Source organism: Mytilus galloprovincialis, chromosome 1, assembly GCF_965363235.1.
Source record: "Mytilus galloprovincialis chromosome 1, xbMytGall1.hap1.1, whole genome shotgun sequence".
In the NCBI taxonomy this organism is placed as follows: Eukaryota; Metazoa; Mollusca; class Bivalvia; order Mytilida; family Mytilidae; genus Mytilus; species Mytilus galloprovincialis.
The window spans coordinates 121,674,951-121,699,502 of NC_134838.1; the positions used below are offsets into that span (position 1 = coordinate 121,674,951).

General features: G+C 30.6%; 1 protein-coding gene across 10 annotated transcripts in view; it reads left to right on the plus strand.

The window, feature by feature from the left end:
• Window positions 1-10: 10 nt before the first annotated feature.
• LOC143055932 (centrosome and spindle pole associated protein 1-like) overlaps window positions 11-24,552 on the plus strand; it is a 68,956-nt gene continuing 44,414 nt past the window's right edge. For 3 of the 10 annotated variants that reach the window (XM_076228989.1, XM_076228996.1, XM_076229056.1), the window contains exons 1-20: window positions 26-288; window positions 4,495-4,586; window positions 6,177-6,251; window positions 8,884-9,168; window positions 9,882-9,983; window positions 10,239-10,364; window positions 10,726-10,983; window positions 11,378-11,491; window positions 12,709-12,846; window positions 13,679-13,906; window positions 14,288-14,332; window positions 14,688-14,777; window positions 16,615-16,767; window positions 17,696-17,758; window positions 18,527-18,568; window positions 19,260-19,367; window positions 20,647-20,766; window positions 22,326-22,385; window positions 23,122-23,190; window positions 23,719-23,790. In XM_076228989.1, coding sequence (XP_076085104.1) covers window positions 4,503-4,586; window positions 6,177-6,251; window positions 8,884-9,168; window positions 9,882-9,983; window positions 10,239-10,364; window positions 10,726-10,983; window positions 11,378-11,491; window positions 12,709-12,846; window positions 13,679-13,906; window positions 14,288-14,332; window positions 14,688-14,777; window positions 16,615-16,767; window positions 17,696-17,758; window positions 18,527-18,568; window positions 19,260-19,367; window positions 20,647-20,766; window positions 22,326-22,385; window positions 23,122-23,190; window positions 23,719-23,790 — 2,232 coding nt within the window. In that variant the 5' untranslated portion in view covers window positions 26-288; window positions 4,495-4,502. Of the gene's footprint in view, window positions 289-4,491; window positions 4,587-6,176; window positions 6,252-7,840; window positions 7,934-8,471; window positions 8,625-8,883; window positions 9,169-9,881; window positions 9,984-10,238; window positions 10,365-10,725; window positions 10,984-11,377; window positions 11,492-12,708; window positions 12,847-13,678; window positions 13,907-14,287; window positions 14,333-14,687; window positions 14,778-16,614; window positions 16,768-17,695; window positions 17,759-18,526; window positions 18,569-19,259; window positions 19,368-20,646; window positions 20,767-22,325; window positions 22,386-23,121; window positions 23,191-23,718; window positions 23,791-24,552 lie in introns of all 10 variants that reach the window. The other 7 variants (XM_076229004.1, XM_076229011.1, XM_076229018.1 and 4 more) reach the window with 7 other exon arrangements.

The window sequence follows — 24,552 nt, forward strand, 5'->3', positions numbered from 1 at the left end:
CGCATGCGCTGCATTCCAATTTTGTTTCCTGTTCATGTCTTGTCTCGTTGAAAAATATCAACAAAAGCCTTTTCTACGTTAATTCAGACTTCTACATCTAACATTAGGATATTATAATGAGTAACTTTAACATAAAGTAGAATTACACCGCACAAGAAATGATAGAATTACAAACAAACCGTTGAAACACGAATGTTTTGGAGGTTGCCATAAACGCCGAAAATCTCCATGCAGTGATATTTGAGACTACAAATATATAAAGATATATATTCAGAGTATTTTTTTAAGGTGAACAAATTACCAAAAATGATTGAAATCATTATAGATGCACACGACCCACCAAGCTTACAATAATTGTTGCTAAACATAAGACAGATTCAGAGATTGACAGAAACAAGTGCCTGTGCTGTCTCAACTGGAAGCAACTCGTACCACGTTAACTCGTCTGAAGTATTTTCTATCCAGGACCAATAGACAAGGAACATTAGCTACAAATTGTTCATTGTACTTTCAAATTATGGCTCGTACCACTAAAAAAAACTCGTACCAATGCAAACTCGTACCACTGCTAACTCAAACCAACTTATCTAAATGCATTTAAATGGTGTTAAATGATGAATATATACTTTACTTTCACTCAATACCTCTTAAGTCTGTAAAATATATATAATTTGAAAGTACAATGACCAATTTGTAGCTAATGTTCCTTGTCTATTGGTCCTGGATAGAAAATACTTCAGACTGGTTTACTTATATTTGTAATATTATTAAAGTATTATAAGTTTCACCCCAAGAAAATATTTATTTATCATGGATAAATCTTAGCAGTTAACACGGTTAATCAAAATGATTTCCAAAATGAAATTCTTACTGTCTAATAACAATGAAATGTAACTGTTTCCTGTTAAGGGGTTTCCCGAATTTCCCCGCCAAAAAGCACATGGCTTTCAACAATTGTAAACAAAGCATTCGATTTGTGATCATGGATTACAGCTTTAATTAATTTAATTTGGATATAGATATTCAACTTAAGGTACAGTTAAAGCAATGTTTTTTTACTTTCTCAGTCTGGATTAAAACTAGTTTGAAAGATCAGTTTTAAAAATAAAGTTTAAAAAAACCTTCGTATTTTTGTCTAAGCTTTCCTTAAAATCCAGTATAAAATTCAATTAATTCAACCTTATTTTTATTAAGTTTACAAAAAAAAACCCATAAAACATTCATATATATTTTAATATATTTTTAATGGTACGACTTCCCAGTGGTACGAGTTTACATTGGTACGAGTTAACTTGCTTCCAGTTGAGACAGCACATGCACTTGTTTCTGTCAATCTCTGAATCTGTCAATTACCAATACACCTTATCCCTATTTGACCGCCATTACTAGACATCACACATGTTCCTGTCAAATTTTGACGTCATTATAGAAAATATCTAAAGCCAAAATGGAAAAGATGACTTCAAAAGTTCATGTGGGACAGATTTTCGGGTCGAGTCGTAATAGCGATAAGGTGTATGCCAAAGGGGTAATGGGTCTGTTTGCTCCCAAAATAAATTCACGCCCCATTTGTTCGTCCACTTTTTCTGATCACACTTATTTTTATTCAAATACCAGTTGAACTATAGATGTATGTCAATGTATGTATATGAAAATATTTTAATAAGAATGAAAATTAAGATTTATAAATTATCGATTAAAGATAACTGTTTTTACAAAGTTAATTGTTACTATTGTTATGTGTTAGATTTACACCTTGTCGCTATTTGGAAATCTGTCCTAATTGACAGACAGACCTGACATGCCTGAGAATTTGTCCGTCTTGAACTTCATACAACAATCACTTTTCCATTGTGGTGTCAGACATTTTGTATTATGATGTCCACATTTTATGGGAGATTTTGTGATGTCCAGTAATGGTGGACAAATAGCTATAAGGTGTATGAAGATTTTAACATGTTTAAATGAAAAAATGATAATAATTAACAGCTTGTGACAAGTTTGATAGGTGCTTGGAATCTTCTGCCCTTCTTTAAGTTTGATAGACAAACTATTTAGTCTTTGGTCATCAAATAATTTTTAAAAGAAAACTTGTTTACATTTTTAAAATGTCACTTTATTTTAAAACAAGAGAAAAACTTATTTTCTTTATTGTATAGCAATACACTAACTTATGCATGATTAAAAACTTTATTCAACACAAAACCTTTGAAAGGGGGCAAATGAGAAATTTATTGGGAGCTAAAATGATATTGGGTGAATGGGCCCTGATTTGTCAAGGGGGGGGGGGGGGGGGTTACTATCCACAGTTGTATGAATAATCACAAGGTACATAGATATAAGAAGATGTGGTATGAGTGCCAATGAGAAAACTCTCCATCCAAGTCCCAATTTGTAAAAGTTGTAGCAAACAAAATTTTCTATCTATTCAGGTAAACTTACATTTTCAAACATTCCCTTGCATGTTTCTCACAAATAATAAACACACATCAGTCTGCTGGTAATGGATTTATCTTTACAATAAAACATGTTTCTCTTACCTTAAGAATAAGAATGACAGAATAACACTATGATGAAGATAATTATTGACCTTTACCAGACCATTGAATTTCAAATGCCTAATGATTGACAGAGACAAGTGTTTGAGACAAAGACCTATAAACCTTTCTTCATCCATTTTAGTGCTGCATCAAATGACGAAGGGTCTAAATGTTTTCAAGCAAAAAAATTGTATATATGCATAGTATTATTGCTAAATGAAATTGAGAATGGAAATGGGGAATGTCTCAAAGAGACAACAACCCGACCATAGAACAGACAACAGCAGAAGATCACCAACAGGTCTTCAACGCAGCGAAAAAATTCCCCCACTCGGAGGCATCCTTCAACTGGCCCCTCAACAAATATATATACTAGTTCAGTAATAATGAACGCCGTACTAAACTCCAAATTGTACACAAGAAACTAAACTTAAAAATGTTACAAGACTAACAAAGGCCAGAGGCTCCTGATTCGGGACAGGCGCAAACATGCAGCGGGTTTAAACATGTTTATGAGATCTCAACCATCCCCTATACCTCTAGCAAATGTAGAAAAGTAAACGCATAATAATACGCACATTAAAATTCAGTTCAAGAGTAGTCCAAGTCTGATGTCAGAAGATGTAACCAATGAAAATAAACAAAATGACAATAATCATGATAATACATAAATAAAAACAGACTACTAGCAGTTAACTGTCATGCCAGCTCCAGACTTCAATTAAACTGATTGAAAGATTATGTCTTCATCATATGAATATCAGGCACAATCCTTCCCGTTAGGGGTTTAGTATCAAATGCATACATATGTTGTCAGCATCATTCAAAGACAGATGGTTTCCGGATATTAACTTTAGTATAAGTAAATAGAAATCAATAAAATTTTAACACAATTTAACCACAGAAGGAACGTTGGGATTGATTTTGGGGTTTATGGTCCCATCAGTTTAGGAATTAGGGCCCAAAACGAGCATTTATCTAGTTTCAGGACAATAAGTTGTGTACAAGTATTTCAATTACTCTGAAATTGTACCGCAATGTTCATACCATTTATGATTAAGTAGAAGGTTGGGATTTATTTTAAGGGTTATGGGGCAAATAGTCCAGGAATTAAGGGCCAAAAAGGGGCCAAAAACAAGCATTTTTTGAAGTTTCGGGACTATAACTTATGTTTAACTGTATGAATCTCTCTGACATTGTAGAACAAGGTTCCATATAATGAAGGAAAGGCTTGGTGTCAGTTTGGGGTACATATCCATTAACATTTAGGAATAAGGGGCCAAAAAGAAGCATTTTTCTAGTTTACAGACAATAACTTGTGTTTAAGAGTATGGATCTCTCTGAAATTATACTACAAGGTTTCTTACTACAAAGGAAAAGCTGGAATTGAGTGTTGGGGTTCTTGCTCCAAGGGGGTTTCAATAAGTGAGGGGCCAAAAAAGGGGCCTAAATAAGCATTTTTCTAAAACATTTTTCTAAAACAGTTACAGAGTGGTCTTAGTAGTTAAACTATTGTACCACTTGCACTAGAAGTCAGCACTTAGGTTATGAGTCCCAAGTCCTGCATGTGACAGATGCTTTCCGTTTCAATTTTAAATAAAATTGAAAATGGAAATGGGGAATGTGTCAAAGAGACAACAACCCGACCATAGAAAAAACAACAGCAGAAGGTCACCAACAGGTCTTCAATGTAGCTAGAAATTATGCATAGCCTTAAATAACATGTGTGAACTAAAAAAGCAGAACCAGTGGTTGCAGTTTGCAAGGAATGTTTCATTTTGATATATAAACAGTTTCAAATTGGACAGGTTATAACTTTCACTAGGGGAACAAAATGTATCATATAATGTCAGATTAAAGCATTTTTCTCTATGATGAAAAAAAATGAACAGACAGTTTTTCATGTTCATGATGTTTCTGTATTTTTGTTAACCTTCTTTCTTTCTTTCAGCAGGAAATAACATGACCTCAATGATGGAATCAGACATTGACCAATTTATTCAAAATCAGAAAGCAAAACTTCAACAGGAAAGACAACAGTTAGCAGTAAGTTTTTCTCTCTTTCTTGCATAACATTTATTGACTACATTTTAAGATATATACAAATTAAAACAATGAACTGAAATGGAACAAACCTGCATGCTTATTGCACATTTATAATGTTTCTTATTATACAGCTAATGCATGAATGTTAACTTATCATGATCATTGAAAGATCATTCTAAAGCAGACTAATACAAAATAATATATATATATCTATATGTGCATGATACACCATCATGTGGTTTGTATCAAATTGTATGCATTAATTCACACACTCATTTTTTATGCCCCACCTACGATAGTAGAGGGGCATTATGTTTTCTGGTCTGTGCATCCTTCCGTCTGTGCGTCCTTTCGTCTGTGCGTCCTTCCATCTGTTTGTCCATCCGTCCCATTTCAGTTTAAAGTTTTTGGTCAAGGTAGTTTTTAAAGAAGCTAAAGTCCAATCAACTTGAAACTTAGTACATATGTTCCTTATGATATGATCTTTCTTATTTTAAAACAAAATTAATCTTTTGACCCCATTTTCATGGTCCACTGAACATAGAAATTAAAAGTGTGAGTTTCAGGTTAAAGTTTTAGGTCAAGGTAGTTTTCAATGAAGTTAAAGTCCAATCAACTTGAAACTTAGTACACATGTTCCCTTTTGGTTGATCAATTTACTTTTATGGCCAAATTAGATTTTTTACCCAATTTCATGGTCCATTAAACATGGAAAATGATAATGCGAGTGGGGAATCCATGTGCTTTGGACACATTCTTGTTTGTTTATAAACTTTTATTTTATTGGAGTATTTACAGGTAGTAGGTCCATTTACTTCATACTTCAGTAGTACTGTAATTGAAAGAATTATGAATGTTATATGATATATCCCTGCTTACCTCTACGTCGTTAGGTCTGTCTCATTGACAGTTGTACCACATCCTTGAAATGGGTGTTATATTATAAGAACATACATGTAAGAGATAACATGTAGACAAAATGTACCATATGAAGTCTGATTTTCAGTTTCCTTTGTACTTATGTCCAATGAATTTCAAAATATTCAGATTAACCAATAAACAATGGCTTGAAGCTTTCTGTAAAAGTTTAAGGAAAAAGTTTCCTGGTGTTGAAGTAAGATCATAGAATTATCAATAATGAAGTCAAGAGTGTATTTTTTTCATAAGTAATGTGTGCAGGCAAAGGTTTTGACATTCAACATATTATCTATGTATAACTGGATTCCCATTAGTTAATCAACACATATTTTTTGGAGGAGTTTTTTCTATTTTCTTTCTGAAAGGTTCTCTTTCTCTGTGTATATTGTAAGTAAAAACATAATTGACTGTACAACCCTGAGATACTTTGATTTATACTTAAAACAAGTCAACATAATCATTATTATAAATACTTTTTCTTTGATAGTCCATGTTATAGGATACATGAACATGTAAATGCGATTGATTGCTCATGGATGAAAAAGAAGATTTGCCTCTGTTTTATTTTGGTTCATAATAATCACATGTAATGCTACATTTATCCCCTATCCATGACTTCTTTTAATTCATACTTAACAAAATGTTTAGACAAATTACTTGTGTTGTTGCTAGGATGATGAGAGAGGTGAAAGGGTAGGGCGTAGACAGTGGGATGACCCAGGACAAGAGACACAGTATGCTGAACAGGTACGATGCTGTGTCACTATTTTGTCTGTTTGCACTGTTGTTAACTGACTATTCTACTCTATATTTTCTTTGTTAGTTTGTTATTGCTAAGTATGTTTGTTGTTGTTTCAGTAATGTGTCAACTCGGAGTCCTTTTAATATTCGTTTTATTTTTAATACATATAACTCCCAAAGTTGTACACAAAAAATATAAAAAAATGTCAGGATTTTTAGGGACGACATCAAAAGATCGATGTAGGATAAAAAACTTAAATCAAATAGTTTGGGGGTGGGGGGTTAAAATTCTGCAAGTTTTGTATATCTAAAATCGATTTTTACATATATCCCTATTGGTAAATCAATTTTTCCCAAATTAAGTTAAGAGGGGGGGTGGGGGGGTCAGTGAAAAAACTATGTGAATTAAGTTTTTTTATCCTACATTGAACTTTTGATGTCATCCCTTATTATATGCATTTATTTATACGATATATATATTTACAGGAAATGCAAGGATTCTGGAAAAATTGGTCAAATTTACCTTCAAATTAAATTTACATGTATTTTCAAATTTCCCAATTTTGCAGGAAATGTTGGATTTTTATATCATGTACATTTACACTATAAACAATAAAACACTGGACTGTTTCCTTTTCTTGTGTTAATAACGAAATGACAGTAAATTATTTTAATTGCAAAATATCTACAATTTCGTTAGCTTACTTTGCAATTGCTGATTTAGAAATACTTCAAAAATGGTATTCAAGTCTGAATGCTTTTGTGTTAATTAACTTTTTCTGCTAATTGTTGAAATATTTCACAGAAATGTTTCATTATTTATAAAAAGAAATGTAAAAAAAAATCACGATATAAAAAATATTCTGTTTTCTTTTACTTACTTTAGGACAACTTTATATTCAACTGTTTATAGAAAAAAAACTTTTATGACTTAGTGTAATATAATATTGTTGGCAAAGTAGGAATGTATTAAGAATCTGTTAATCAAAAACAACTAATCAATTCTTAACTAAAAATGATTCTTTAAGCTTGAGCTCTTGGTCATAAATGGATGACATTTTTGATTTCCATGATACATGTTTTCAGGTCCTATAAATACATGTAATAGGAAATCTTAAATGTATGAGATATTTTTTCTCAAACAGGTTTAGAATTAATACAAAAAATATTGAAAAAACACTGGATATTTGATTTCATGGTTTTGTCAATCTCTGCATACAAAGCCTATAGAGAATTTGAATTACTGTCAGATCCTGTACCCTCAAAACCAACAAATTTATTAAATATTAAATTTTACTGTATCATCAGTCTTATTGAAAATTACATTTGCACTTGTTAGTTTCCTTTATTCTTATTTACTTCGTTTTGTGCATGTAACAGCATGAAAATAAAGTGTATGCATATATATATATATACATATACATGTATATATATATATGTTGTGTAAAGCACATTTGAATACCCTTTTGTTACATTTGCCTCTCTTTTAGTATGAAATATTTTTCTATTGTGTCTTTAATTTAAACAAGTAAATATGGTTGCAAAATTTGTATGAAAGTAAACATGACTGACAATGAATTGTATCTTGTTATTAGAACATAAATATATTGAAGTCACCAGAATTGAGAATTCCATTAAGTAGCGAATCAGCTGGTTCAGAACAACACAACCAAACAAGTAACAATAAGGTGAACAAGTTTAACAACCTCCAGATCTGTTTGGACATACTAGGGTCACATATATTGTATTTGGATGATGTGTGGGCAAACTTGGTGTATATCTTTATAAAATATACCATGCTGTGGAAGTTTGAACTGCTTTTTTATGAGGTTTATAGGGCAATTGCTTATTTTCTTTGCCTAAAGTAAATGTTTCCAAGGCACTTTATTGTGAATGGTTCATGTAAATTGTAGAAACTTGCAGTGGCTGCCTATTTCCTACATGTAGCTTAAAAGCTTTGGTGATTTCAGGATATAGATTGAATTATGAAAATTAAAATGGTACAATGCTTATTTTAATGTTTTATTGTAGTAAACAATATAAGTTGAAGAAGACCACTTTTAATAAGTAAATTTTAACAAACTAAAGTTTCTTTGGTTTCAATCAATTTTGTACTTTAAAAATTTGATAATTGATGAATTAGTTGATCCTTCATCTCAATCTTAAATTAGATTATATGGTCAGTCCTGGGCTTTACAACATTAATATTTGTATCTAAACTAACAGAGTACCAATCCTCCTAAGACTGCACCAAGGTCAAACACTATTCAACGTAAAACAACACCAGAAGCAGGCCTTAACAAACTAGGAAAATATGAGGAGAAAAGAAAACAACTTATTGAACAAAGAACAGAAGAATATAAAGCTATCCAGAACCAGGTACACAAAACAGGATGTGAATACACAATGTATGCGTGTTCAACCACAACCATGTGTTAGGGTAGTGTGGATATTGGCAATGTACGGAAGTGGTTTTCACAAAATTTGAGAATGTTTTGCTATAAATATAATCTCTGTTGGGTACCTGTTTGTATGATTTATTGTGCATATTTATGTTGTAATGCACTGAAGTTTTATTTCGTATTACATGTTAGAATTGCACTGAAATGTTATTTTGGTATGGTATTACATGTTACAGTTACTTCCTAAGAGGACTATTATGGTCAGGAGTCATACATTACCAGATCCCAAATCAATGAGGGAGTTTGACTATAAAGATGCTAGAAAGGAGCTCATGAAGGAAAGAAGGAAGGATTATGAGGAATATCTAAGGACCTATCATCATGATCTCATACCATTGTTATCAACACCAGCAAACTCCACACCACAAACCAGGCGTTACAACAGGCGACATAGTCCATCTCTCCATTACCCAATGCTCCCTCACTTTTCATTTGATCAGTTCAGGGACAAGAGCTCAGAGGTAATGCATTGAATGCATCATAACAGTGTGCAAGGAGCTAACTGATAGCATGAGATCAAAATGACAGGACCACCATCTTAACAGTGTCCAATGGCTTGTGATAGCATGAAATAATATTGACCGTACATTGTACGGTGTACAACTTTAACTGCATTAAACCTGTTCATAATGGCATGCAATATACAGGAATAAAGTTTCCATAACCAGAGGACTTGTTTAGAGGCTTACAAACTGACAGCATGAAGTGATATTAACAATCTGCAAAGGAGATGAGATAACAATCAGCAAAATGAAAATAAAACAAAACAGATTTGAAGTAGAAATTATGGTCCAAAAGGCCATTAAATAATGCTGACTATTTATAATAACTATGTAGCATGACTGTCTTTAATTAATGTTTTAGTAACAGCATGTGATGTATTATAATCCAGATGAATTGACTAATTCTGGACTAATATTGTACCATGTAATGTATATTATTGTTATGATAATGTTTTAAATGCCAATGTACAGAATTGTCTTGTTGTTAAATTTTTTTTTAATTGCTATATACATTTAGAGGCCACATTTATGTTAAGGTAGTATTTGATTCAGTTAAGTTTTGAGGAAAAATATATATTTGCAGGAATGTTAAATATAAGAAGTAGACTCAAGTTCTGTTACCCATATCATATTTAAATTAACAATAAACCTCACATTATTTTGCTATACAGAAGACAAATGAATCGCCACGTAAACCTGAAGTTGATTACAAAGAGTGGGAGCTCTCCTTCCAAAAAGAAAAACAAAGAGACTATAATCAATATTTAGAACAGGTACTATCATTGTTTATATAAGTTATACAACAAACAAAGTATTTTGATATTAAAGTTAATAAGAAATAAAAATTCCTAAAGCAGTTGATATAGTTTTCAAAGTATAACAGTATAATTGTTTTACCTGAATAAAGTACTGTTTTTTATGCATGAAGTAAATTTTTGAAGTTAAGAATTAGCTATAAGATTTTTTGTAATTATATAGAAATTGAAACAATTATTGTAAAAATGACTAATCTGTTTCCACTTGATTAGAGAAAACGTAGAACAAGAAAACAACCTACCCCTCCTGGGTCAGGTTTAAAGTTTGGGGAGTTTGAGGAATATCGTAAAAAGATTGACCGACAACGCAAACAAGATTACAAGGAAGAGCTAGAAAAGGTAGAGCCCAAAAAGCAGTTTAAGCTGTTATTTTACTTATAAACGTCTACACAAAATTGCTACTAAGTTGTTTTATAAAATTGATAACCATTAAAACTTATGATAGAAAGGTCACTTTTTTAAGATATTGGCATGATTATCTAATAATAAATTTGATTAAGATTTAAATGTACATGAAGGAAAAAAGAGGTAAATTTCACAAATTTAAATAAAAAAAAATATTTTTTTGAAGTTAAGACTAATTGTGTTGTTGGAATTTGTACCAAGCACATTTTATTAAAAAGTTAACTTACATATAACTGTTGACTGAAAATTTGACCAAAAGAATTACTGATAAGTGTTGTCTGTGTAATTCTTGTAGCAACAGACAGAGCAAATGATGTTAAAAGCACAAAGAGATTATAATACAGTTCCCTATGTACAAACCTCTCCTCGTTTTGATCCTTCCAAAGAAAAACTAGACCACGAAATAAGTGACAGGATAATGAACCAGAAGTTTAAAGAATTTGATAAAATGATGGCACTGAATAAGACACATGACCAGCATGTACATGTAGATAAAAGAAGGACAGAACGTCCACCGCCAAGACCTCAAGATAAGGTTGTACCAGAAGAGCAGGTACTTATAAATCCTGCCCTATAGATCTATACCATACAGATGTCAAACATAGAATAGACTAACACAGGCCACACAACTTTAGTAATGCTGAACATTCCCACATAGCTTTTTCAGATATTTGTAATTTTTAAAGAAAAAATCTTGTTTTGCAATAATAAAAAAAGAGTATGTTGTATGAGTGTAAAAGAAATTTGTCTTTTAATTTTTATGAATTATTGAAGAAATAGAGTTGTAATTTATTGATAGAAGTTTGAAGCACTTTATATTTTATTTGAAAATCACATCTTGTTTTGCACATAATAACTATCACATTATCACAATTTAGATTTTTTTTTTGCTTATAATATATTTTTTGCATTACATCACCTATATTGTGACTAATATTTCTGTATAGACACCAGAGAAGCCGTCAGAACCTAACAACTATTATGACACATTTCACTATCAGAAACATCAGCAACAACTGAAGGATGAAAGGCAGAGAGAGACAAGACAATTCTTTGAACAGGTAGATGATGAATGAGTGACTAGTGCTAGTATTGCTAGGATAGTCAGGTGCTAGAGACATCAATTAATTACATTGTTTTAATGTTTTTCTGCTGTGCTGTTTTTAAAAATATGATGTGTATTTATATAAATAAGCTATTAGTTAGTTTTGTGCTGTTTTACAAACTAAAACAATGTGAATATATGCTGCACCATTAACAATTTGTAAACACAGGGAAACCATAATTGTGAACATTTACACAAAAATAATGTGATTATAGAGTTTGGCTATCAATGTCTAAATTTGGCCCTGAAATTTGAGATGTACCAAATATTATTTGTAAAAAAACAATCATCGTCACTTATATATTTGTCAATTTTTTTCATAATTTTACATAAGTTGTTATTATCAATTATAATATCAAGGAATTCATGTGAATATCTGGCTTTGTTAACACAAACTTCACACTTATGTTTATTTCCATAAAAATGTGTTGAATTCACCAATTTATGAATATGTTAAAAAACAATTCTAGTTGAAAAAATGTGCTTGAATTAATGAAAATATAAAGAATGCATGCCTGTATTGGTTTACTAATGTGCTAGTTAACAAATAGTTCATTTATTGAGTTTGTTGCAAATTTATTTTTTTTATTTTTGTTTATTATGCCAGTATTAATAGATATTTTATGTTGTATCTGCTTTTGCCTGTATTTTGTTATTATTTATATCTATATATATATGTATATGCTTGGTGTATTTATGTCACCATACTTAGAAATAAAAGCTTATAACTAAAAATCCATCACTGCTTCACACTTGTTGACTTTTTAGAACACCACAATACAACAACATCTGTTCCAATGTTTTCCTTTATACCTATATAATAAACAAGTAAAGAAATCCTTTTACAAGTGTTAGATATGTTATATTGGTAAAACTATGCCCATTTGATACAGATTACAGAATCATGGTAAATAGACTGACAATTTTAGTATTTGATAAGAACATTGATTTTCATATTTCACAAATTTCTGATACAGAGATTGTCATCATTCATTTCTTTTAATTCATTTTAAACTTTTGAACAGTTAACTTAAAAAAGATGGATCTATCCTTCCTTCATGTTACAAATTTAAAATTTTACCCTGTTTCCAGGTTACCTCAGTTTGCCTAATATACAGCTAGTGAATGTTCATGCTTTTAATGCTAGTTTCTAACAAAACATCTTTTTCATAGCGGGCAGACCCCCAAACAAACAGAACAAATGACCCCCCTAAAGAAGAAGCACCAGGGCTTCAGCTTGGAAAATATGAAGAAAAAAGAAAGAAATTAGAACAGGAAAGAAAAAGAGAATATAATGAAATGCTGGCCAAGGTATTGAGTGGCACCAGAATTTTTTTTAAGAATCACAGAACTTTTTCTTATGATTTATGTCTATAATAAATACATTTTATACATGTTTGATTTTGATACCAGTTAACAATATTTGTTTTTTACCTTTTGCATGGATGTAGAATTCATAGATAATCTTAAGTAGTTAGATGTTAATTTGTCAATTTCTGTTTGTTGTTTTAATTCTAAGAGTTTTAGCAAGTATGTAAAATCAAATAAAAAGTTTTTAAAATAACACTTGTAATTCTAAATCTTGATTGACCAATGTCTAAAAAAAACGATACTCAATTTGTGAATTCCCCTTCTGTCATTTTCAGTCGAGTCTTTCTAATTTTACAGAATATTTACATACAATACAGATCATGAAGAGGAATTTACTGAAATGTAATCTTCATTGGCGTTTTCAGCTTAATTTTAAACAGTTGATACCAGCTCTCATATATATACTCATCCTTATTTAAATAATTAGTCTAAGAAAAGATATTTACAGTTTATATATTAACTAAAATATAAGTTTTGGTTCCTTACTTACAGCTTTACATTAATAGTATAAGATGCAAACTTATCAAACTATTTTGAATTTGTTTTTGTCAATATGATTTTCATGCTGTATGTATTTTATGAATTTAATGCTATATGTGAAGCAAAGTTAAAATAGAATATTTATGATTTTGAGTTCATTTAAATGAAAATTTGGTTTTGCAAACCTCAATTTAGTGATATTGTCTGTCTGTAAATTGTCTGTTGATGTCTTTTAACAGTAGTTGGTGGTGGTGAACATTTATTTATTTATTTCCTGTTACACTATTAACAGCAAAAGGGCAAAAGGTCCAAAGGTGCACAGTTAAGGGAAGACAGATCACAGCCCCAGACACAAAGGGAAGAAAGGTCATATGCACGACCCCAGCCAAATTATCCAGATCAAAGTCCAATAGCACAACCACAGCCCAGAGATACTGCCAGATCATCATATGAACAGTATGATAGGTCTAGACAGCTTCAGGAAGATAAAGAGAATGAATATTATGATTTGGTCAGCAAGGTATAATTAATATGGCACTGTATTACTGTAGCTGCACCAGATTATGTTATATTTTTATGCTTAAAATATATAATGTTATAATTTGTAAAGAACATAGTTAGATACCTTATAAATCATTCTGTGTTAAATACTAACTTTACACATTTTGTCCGTCTATGCACTTATTTAAAAGGTTTCAGGAAATAATTTGCATTGAACAGTCCTAATTTTATCAAAGAGAGTAGTGTTTAGTTAGTCAATTTTTTATGGTTAATTATTATAAGGATTATTATATTTCTCATTTAGATATTTTACCTCATAATAAGTTATTCAGTATATTAGAAAAATAAACACTTCACTGTTGGAAGCTAGAAGTAAATGCTAGTATTGTTCTATATTTAGCTTCAGCATGGAAGAGAAGATAACTCTGTGGAGAGATTACCTCAGGTAGTTGTTCCCCTTAGTGTAAAACTATAGTAGAGTTAGATTTATTTTTATCTCATAGATATGTTTTTAATACAGTGTTAAATTATATTTGAATTATTATCATTTTAATTCATTTTTATCCCTAGTGTTTTGTTACGTTGAAAGATTTGTTTTACCAGTTTTGTTCCTTTAAAAAGTTGAAATATTCTGTAACATGTCATTATTTTAAGATTGAAATATGTAGTCAGTTAAATTTTGTACAATATTCGTTTTATATTTTGTAGACTTTTATACTTTGTTAAAGCTTGTAACCATCATGTATGCACTATTTGTTCTTTTTATGTTATAAGTTAAGACATTGTTTTGCTTTATTAAGGGGAGACAAACTTCATATACTGAAGGTGAAACAGCAGCACTTACAATGTTAGAGGAGAAAGAAAGAGAATATCAACAACTTCTAAATGAGGTAGCATGACAGTTACTTACCCTTAATTATCAAGTCTAGTACTTTTACTTAAAACATTAAGGAATATACAGATACGTATATGCCTTATTTCTATGATAATTTTGATGCCAACTTGATTTAGGTCTTCTGTTTCCACAGAATCTGAATTCTGCCTTACAACTCCCCTTGACTTTGTAGTGTAGGTAGATAGTTGTAGAATTTGACATGTATGTATTTGAAAATTCTAAGAAAAAAACAATTTTGTGTGACCTTTGATCAATTTGTCATGATAGTATCAGATTCAGTAAAACAATCTTTCGATTTCTCTTCTATTTTCTAAATCTTTGACTACTCAAGAAATGGATAATTGCGTATTTGTTTAGTTTGTTTTAATAATCATTTTGATTTGGATGTTTGTTGTATTTATTGAGAATGTTTGATTTAAAGTCGCTTGCGGTTAAATACATGTCAGATTGTTGGTTTGTAGCTACAAGTAGAAGGTAATGACTCTGAGGAACAAAACAAACCTCTTGCTCTTCCTGGTAATTTTGATGATATTACTGATACCGAGCAAGGAGATAGAAAACTCCTAAATGGGTCACCACCTCTGTATCTCCTCTCAGAAAGTCACATGGATGAAGTGGAGAAAAAAATTGAGAAATTGAAAAAAATTCTTAAAGAAAGGAATGAAACTGGTTATCGTACTGCTGAATCCCTGTTGGGTGAAATTGGTGACCAGTTAGAGCATGTGCAAACATTATTATCTCCATCGTGGCTCATTCCAATGCCAATACAGAGACGATATCTCAAGTTATTAAAAATTTACAAACACCAGCTGAAAAAAATGTATAGCCGTGAATTCAGCTCTGAGGTATCCCTAAAATGAGCTTATGAGTGATGAAATAAAATTTAATTGCATGAAGCTGAAGTTAACACCAGATAAAAGTGACCTAAAACAAACCTCTGTCTAACAATCATCACATTTTTAAAGTGTTTCCACATTTTCATCGACGTGTAATGGCTTATTACTTTTTGCTTATGTTTAACAATAGTTTGCAATACAGAGCAGACGAACATATAAAAAAATCTCTTCTCAGTCTCCTCCCCTAAATGCTACTCTAATTTTTGAATTAATTATCAGGACAATGCAAAGGATTCTACTAACTGACCACACACCCAAAACTCTTGAGCGTTCATTTGGCTAATGCAAACATATTTAAGAGTAAATCTTTATTACTTAAAATTCACCATTGTGTCTGAATTTTATATCTTGCACTGAGTCTTGTTTACATGTCAGAAGTTTATATCAAGCACTTTATATTATGAAGCACTGAGTTTAGAGGGTAGCCATGATGATTGAGCATTTTTGACATGATTATTATTTGTAGGATAACAGAATGATTGTGTATTATTTCTTACAGATTTTACTAACCTTCATTATATTCATTTAATATGAATTTCTGTAATACAATTTCTATTTATTAACAAATGTAAATATTGTTCCATTTCAAGTTCAAAATGTTATTCAATTATAAATGAAATTATGTTTATTCTATTATGTTCTGTATGATGAGCTATTGTAGTAAATTTATTATTACAGGATATATAATGTATACCTACCTGTTGAAAAATCTTTGAAATATACCTTTTTCTTTTTAAATGCAATTGATTTTACAATTATTCTGATCTTTTATCTTCATTTTGAATTAAACCCAGATGCCTTTGAACATTTTACAATTATTTGTAATAAGTTTTTCTTTATTAAAATGCAGCTTTAGGTCTTAGGTTCTATAGTGATGTGAACTCATATGGATTGTTAATAAACGCTTTTGATGAAAAATGTCTTGTGATATTACAGCGACAGGAACAAGAAAGGGAAACTCACAGAGATCAGTTACCACCAAAACCCCCAACTCCAGGGGGGATGTTTAATAAACTTGGTGCCCATGATAGACAGAGGGACAAATTAAATGAAGAAAGAAAGGAGGAGTACAACAGATTGATAAATGAGGTATGACCTGTCTGTATTTATCTATTCACAGAATGAAATGATTTCTTTCCTATTTTAAACCCTGAGATATGTTGTTTTAGTTTATATTCTTAACCCTTTTCCCTCATGTAGAGACTAAACTCTGACGGTAATTACATCATATCTATTTTAGTCTTAATAATTTTTACAAGCTTCTTACTATTTATCTACATTTTCAAACTTGTAAAAATTAAACAATAGATTTTAAAAAACTTATAAATAAGAAGAAATTGATTTTTGAACTGACAGTATATTTTTATCCATGACTTTTAGCAAGCTGAAAGGTTTTATGAGGTAGCAAATACATACCATACAATGATGGCTGATGAAGTTGATTTTGAGGTATTGCAAAGAAGTGGCATTCAAAATGTGTGAAGTTTTGCAGTCTCAATGACTCCTTTTATAATACGCAACCATTATGGTTTGGTTTTGATTACACATCCTGGTTTAAATTGTCAGATGAATAGAAAAAATAATACCATGATCAGAGTTGTGATCTTTATATTTTACTGCAAAAAAATTTCGAGCATAAATTGGTACGGGTCTGTCTTAATTTGAATCTTTTAAAATGACATCTTTGGTATATTTATTTGACAATTATATTTTATTGTATGGTTCAACTAAGGATCAGAAAAAGGAAAATATTTAATATTTGGATACAGTCATATATGAGACACAATAAAGGTTATATTTATTTGTAATTAGGTCTTTACCATTGCAGAATAAGGGGTCTTTCTTGGTGTTTGATAAAAATTGTTTTAAACAACAATAGACCTGTTTAAGTCTCTGTTGACTTGTGTCTGCAGTTGTATTATGCGGTGTCTGGTAAAGCCCTTTATCGTTTAAAAACCAGGGTGGTTTTGGCTGAAGTTTTTATTAAAAATAGTTTGTTGGAATGTTAACTTTTCAGCATAATGAAGCATTAGTTGGATTAATAAAGGGAGTTAATTCTGACGTAGAGGCCAGAACTGAGGTAACAGTGTTGTGTAGTGGTACTTTGCAGTCCCATCCTGTGTAGTGATACTTTGCTGTCCTATCCTCTTACCATGTAGAATTAAACTTTATCATACTTTTTCCAAAAAATATATTTCAATATGTAACAAGGTTTTTCAATGAGATATTTTATTTATATAAAGTATATAATATTTAAAAAAATATTATATTTGAATTTTCTTGCTGCAGTCAATCAATAGGTTAATAATTGTTTTTATAAAATGTAACTTAGAAGATCTAAGAAAGTCTAAATATAAAGATTGGACCATTTTTCGTCATTTCTTTGTTATTGACTTCATATTGTTATGATGTGTGCATTTTCCCGTAATTGATTGTCAGTTGATTTTGCTATACATGATTGCTAACCATTAGTATTATCTACTGGTATTGAAGCTTGTATATTGCATGTTGTAGATCAAATTTTTTTGTTGCATTTTAGAGTTAATATAGCTGTACAAATACACTAGATTTTATAATTTTAGCTCAATTGGCGTCCAAGCTCTTCAGTAAAACTAGATTCAAGTGGATGAAATCTTCCAAAGAATCACTAGTTTTCAAAATTCCAACTGCTTAAAAAGCATTTGCTTAATTTTAAAATAGTGTATAGTTATAAATCATTTCAAAAATTGTTTCAAAACCCTGCAATGACTTTCTGAAAATTCAGAAAAATGGTCCTAAAATAGACATAGGTGCACATGAGACCATGAAATTTTCATCATAATATTTATACTTTATCATTGCATTTCAGGGTGGCCAAAGGGGGAGAGGTAAAAGAAGTGAACCAAGGGAGGTAATTAAGAATATGAAATAATTGTATGCTTAGATTAGAGCTACCCTGAAGAGGGAAGCTCTGTTAAAAGTTAGCCAATTCTCAAAGAAATTGACTAACTGCAAAGAATTACACTCTAACAGGTGCTATGGTAGTCTTAACTTTATAGTGAGGTGAGAGTTTTTTGCTCCATGTTGGAGGCCTCACTGACTGAGATGAAGAGCTGCAATAAAAGCGTTGTTCCTTTGTTGCTGTCCATGTACTGATTGACATGGAAGAATATCCCATATCCTTTAAATTTAAGGGTCACATCAACTTGAAACTATATGTAAATGTGCATTAGGATATGACCATTTAAAAATATATGCTAAATTAGGGTGTTGATCCACATTCACTTACAGTGATAGTGTGAGCTGGTCATATTCTTGTTTTCTGGTATATAGAATATTATTTAAAGAAAAACAACAAAAGTATGAATAGTTCTGAAGAGTTAAATGTAATTTGACATGTTATGCATGATATTGTAATGTCCTACCTGTAATAGTTGGGAGGTGTTTGTCATTAAGTCTGTACCATTCTTATTTTATATTAGTGTCTTAAGTAATTTTGTGCTATATTCTAACTTTTCCACTTCAATATAATTCAAATGCTATCATGATATTGATGTTGATGACTTAGAAAAAAGTAAGGAATAAGATTACATCATTTTCAGACTTATCAACCAGAACCCCGTCAACAGCCAGAACCCAGACAAAGACCTTCTACAGATGAGGCCCCTGGTGGTTTCCTGAAAGGTTTGAATCCAAGAGATTCAGCAGAGGTAAGGCTAATATATTGTACTAGATTAATGTCATCAATTGATTATATGCAAGAGGTGAACTATATAATTTTATAAACTTTGTATTGAACATTTTGAAGGTCATCTGAACAAAACAAAAATATACATGTACCTTTTATCTTACCAGAGGTCAAACTTAAAAATGAAATAGGTAAAGACGGATATTTAATATATGGAAATTGAAAGGAATGTTCAATTACTTTATTCAAATCAAATTTTCTGAAAAACCTGTTCTTTAAATTTCCAATCAAAATGATATTAAATGTACTAGGGTCTTGCCATGGCAATTGCTTGATAGGGATCAGTCTGACAATCTATGTATTCTTGTTTCTGAATCTGAACTTAAGCATCCATGTCTATGTAAGTCAGTGTCAATGTATTCACTAATTGTGTGTGCTTTTTGTATGAAGAATTGTTTTATTTATAAATTTTGGATAGTTTCCGGACCCTCAAGCTAAACAATTTACCATGATGTTTGTCATTATATACAACAACTTTCAGTAATTTCATAGGCTCAATGTTTTCCATTTAGAGAGTTATTTATGTCATAATATATAGAAATATTAAATTTAGGTTGTCTTTTAACAATAAAATCTCAAGAGAATATCCATATGATTCCAACAATCTTACAGTTTACCTTTGCCCAAACTTTATTATCATCTTTATATAGACAGCTGATTTTGTGATACTACAATTTGTTGGGCAAGTAAGGACTGTTTGTTAACCGCATCCTTTTACAAATTTGTTGAATGTAAAGTTACTGATTTCTGTATATTTATCCAGAATCTGAATTATCCGGTTCATAGCTGGTCACGTCATTGGTATGAAAGTAAACAATTTATTGATATCAAACCATATTCTGTAAGTTGCATGATGGGTACTGGTCTGATACAAGGCATGTTGCATGGGCTACCTTACCCAGCAGAATTTACATCCAATCAGAATAACCATGCTGGACCCAGGCTTAGATTTCATTTAAGTACTTTAAATCATGCATGTCAAGTTTTTCTGGTGATAGAAATACTCTTTGTTAAGATTAGTGTCATTTTATGGACAAAACAAGGGGAGATAATAAAAAAAATAATGTCACACTAATGTTATCATAACTTAATGTTTCTTTTCACTGGAAGACAACAGACATGAAAGTGAACGTACTGACTATGTATATATGTATGCATGCAGTATTTGGTATAATGAACTTTTGTATATATAATGCATATTTTAATAATAGTTTACTAATGCAGCATGGTAATCGTTTCAGCAACGCAAAAAGCAGCTACGCAATGATGAATATAATGAATTTTTACGACAGAAAGGTGGTAAAGGTCGAGGTCGGCAGACAGAGGGAAGACCACCTCTTCCTACCTCAGCAAGAAATCCAGTAAGTAAATCTGATATCAAGTTCAAGGAGGTTGGAGCTATGACCTCTGTTAAAGTTCAATGTGACAGCCTTAAGTTAAAGGTCAAGGTTATATTATTGTCAACATGATACAGGCTATTTACAATGATTGGACAGTATAAACCAAACTGTACAGACTATTCTTACAAATCATTGGTAACCCTTATTGATTGTCAAGGCAAGAGTTTAATAGACAAGCTCTGGAAAATAAGTTTTATAGAGGGATGTTGATCCATTTTGATTTTCAACGTCAGATGTTTGTAGACTAAAATGTTATTGCTTAAAGGAATGTTTTTGAAATGGATGGTATTCTTTTGTGTGTCCTAATAAAAATGCTAAGTTTTTTTTCTATAAAAAGTAAACAGTATTTGTCATAAAAAATGTTAAAAACTTGTACTAAATGTAATTTGTTTCTTGAAATATATGACTGGTTGGAATAGAAACTTTCTGTTTAAAAATTAAATCTTAAAGGTTTGATACATAGTTACAATTTTGTTAAAAAATAAAGCCTAATTTGGATTATCTATCTTTTAATTGTTATTATTTTCATGAAAGATGACTTCAAGAGTTCATGGCACTTTTTTTTTTTATTATCATTGTATTTTTATTTTCAGCCTTTGGTGTAGTTATTTTTTAAAACCAATCATTAATGTAAAATTATTAAAAAAAAGGTCATCGAAATGTGGGGTTACTCTTCTTGGTTTGTGAATAAAAAAGACTTCTATATAAACTCTCTCATTTAACATGATAAGAAACATGATTTTTTTATTTCATAGATTTTGAAAGAAAAATCTCAAGATAAATAAAGAGAAAGCAATCCAATAAAAGTTATGTAAAATTCTGGACAGAATTACTGTAACTGAATTATCTGTGTGTGTTAACCATTTAAAAGTTAAACCTGCAGAAATTTATGATCCAACTGCAGTGATCATACATTTCACAACCAAATATTTTAGTCTCCATCAGATGACCAACATGTATTGATATTTTGGACCTATAGACTGGACTTTTGAGATACATTGTGTATATACATTTATCCTATTATATTTTTCTCCTTCACAAAATATTTATGTTGAATGAGAATATTTTTATTTCAGATTCTTCTTTTTTTGAAGATATAAGATATAATTGTCTCAATAGTCTATTAGATTGGGCTTTAAATCCTGTTCCTCAGACTAATCATTGATATTCATATTACTAATGAATGGTCCTAGCTAGTACTTACAAGAGGTTAAAGGAATAGTGGCTTCGCTTGATACATCTACCCATTATTTGGCTTTGGTGTTAGCATGATAATCTTTTAATTGTAAAATAAAGTTATTTTATTAAAGAAAAGTTACATACAAATACTTATTTTTTTATTCTTTATCAATGCAGATTTTTTTTAGGAAATTTAAAAAATGATTTTTTTAAATATTCTTTCTTTTTTATTAATCTTTTATCTATTTTTAATATTGGCCATTCCAGATAAAAAATAAAGAATTTTTGTTATAAAGTGTTTGTTTTGTTTGTTTGATTTGATGCATTTGTGTGTTCTACAGCGACATGGTTATAATGACACAGAACCCCATAACAGAAGAGTAAATTCCGCCACAAACGAGGTACAAATCACTGAGCATGTTATTTACCACAAACTTGATTGTTTTATTCTACAGCCTTGATAGAATCTCCCTCTGTTGATGTTGTGTCAAGGACACCTTACAATATTATCTGTTCTCTTGATCACCCTTAATACTCGCCAAAGCTTTCATTATCTTACTATGCATATAATCACTTATGCCTTTCTCTTGATTCACCTGATAATTAAAAATGAAAAGTAGCTGCTGATTTCAGTAGCTCTAATCACAAAATTTTAAATCATTTATTAAACAAACTTTCTTTTCAAATGAATTAATTTAAATTCCCGTTATTCCAGTAATTTGAAATAACAGGATGACACTTGAGGTTAAAAGTTGCAGTTTGTTTTGTTTTTGCTTTGCTTGAAAAAATCCAATTCATATAAATTTTGTAACTTATTAAAAAATTTAACATGCAAGATTAGATCTTTTCATGATGACTTACAAAATAGTGAAAAAAATTCTGGAATAATTTTTTTAATTTTAATGAGAGCAGCATGCCATAGTTATTTTATTGTATTTTACTTAAATTTGATTCCATTGTTATCAGATAAGATATTTTCTATAGCGGTCTTTATCTGTATTCTCTCATTTTCATAATACATTACTTCTTGAATTGTGAGATTTTTTTTCATGCTGGAGTTATTCCCCTTTTCACTAAGTGTCAACATAATACATATAATATTATCCCTAACTGTTGAGTAACATAATGTTATTTCAGAGAGATGTTGGGAAGAAAGATGACATATTTGCTACGTTACCTGGGTTACACTACAGTGATTCAGCTGAGGTATGCAGTCTTTCCTTTCATTATAAGTCAAATATATATGTCCTACCAAAATTCTGTTCCTTTAGATTCCAAATTATAGACAGGAAAAAAATAACAGGTTTTCTTAGTAGTCATAGGAGGTACAAATGTATTATTAAAAAATGTTGCAAAGGTCCCTAAATGTAAATAATATTTTGAAACAATAACATAGGAAAAAGTACATAACCAGTATACCATATTCTCCCTATTTGATATTGCATATATTTTGTAAGTTTGTGTTAAAGTAAAATGCTGCTTTTAAGTTCAATGCTAGTACTTGTAAACATAACTTATAATTTGATAGTTCATTATCAGTTGACCTGTTACATTATCACTATTAAATACATGTGCTTCTTAGTATCCAGCTAAATTATTTACCTCCACATAATTTCATTGATCTTTAATCTTGTTTTGCATTAGAAACTTTTGCATTTTTGCCAAATAAAAGTTGCAATTACTAATGAAGTCAGTTCAAATTATTCAATTTAAATATTTCTAATAATGAAATAGAAAAGGAAAATGGCAGTGCGAAATAAAGAATATAATGAAATGCTACAAAATAAGGATGGAAAGAGACGAGGTGTAAGTATTAGCTGAACTAACTCTTGTGTTAGCATACACTAACTCAAATGTGTTAGCAAGACAATCTTTGCTTTGTTCTTATTTATATATTTTGACTTTTCTGCTTTGGAACCAGACAGAACTTTTGATCCTGTCACAAATGTTTTGGGTTATATTAAGAAGTTAGTGTTGTTATTAGGGTCCTAATAGGGGTACCTTCATGATGAATAACATTAAAAATACTTGCCAACGACGTTAGGAATATTTTGACAAATTAAGGTAAAATTTTAACTAATTTGATGCTAACAGTAGCCGAAAATTACCCTTTGACACCTGAAGGTAAAGGGCATTCCTACCTTCTGTTATGGCCATCATCTGTAGAAAATTGGTTTCCATAGGATAGCTTCAAAGTCCTTCAAAATTTGAGCACAAAAAGACAATATACATGTTTCTAAAAAAAGGGTAGGGAGCACTGTTTTCTTATTATCATGGCATCATAATTCTTAAAATGTTTAACTTTAGCTTTTGTCACAATTTCTGAGATTTAAAGATCTGTTTCTAGCATATATAACTGACATTAATGTGTCAAACACAATCCTCTGTGTCTAAGTTTGCTGTTAAAACACTCTTATTCAACATTTCCTTTTCATTCTGCAGTCATTTCTTGCTGCTCTTGCCTATACCTTATTCTTCATCATTCCAAAGGAGTAGGTCCAGTAAGACCCCTTTTTGGCCCCAAAATATAGCAGTTTTACAAAATTGTTAAAATGTAAACTTTTAGTT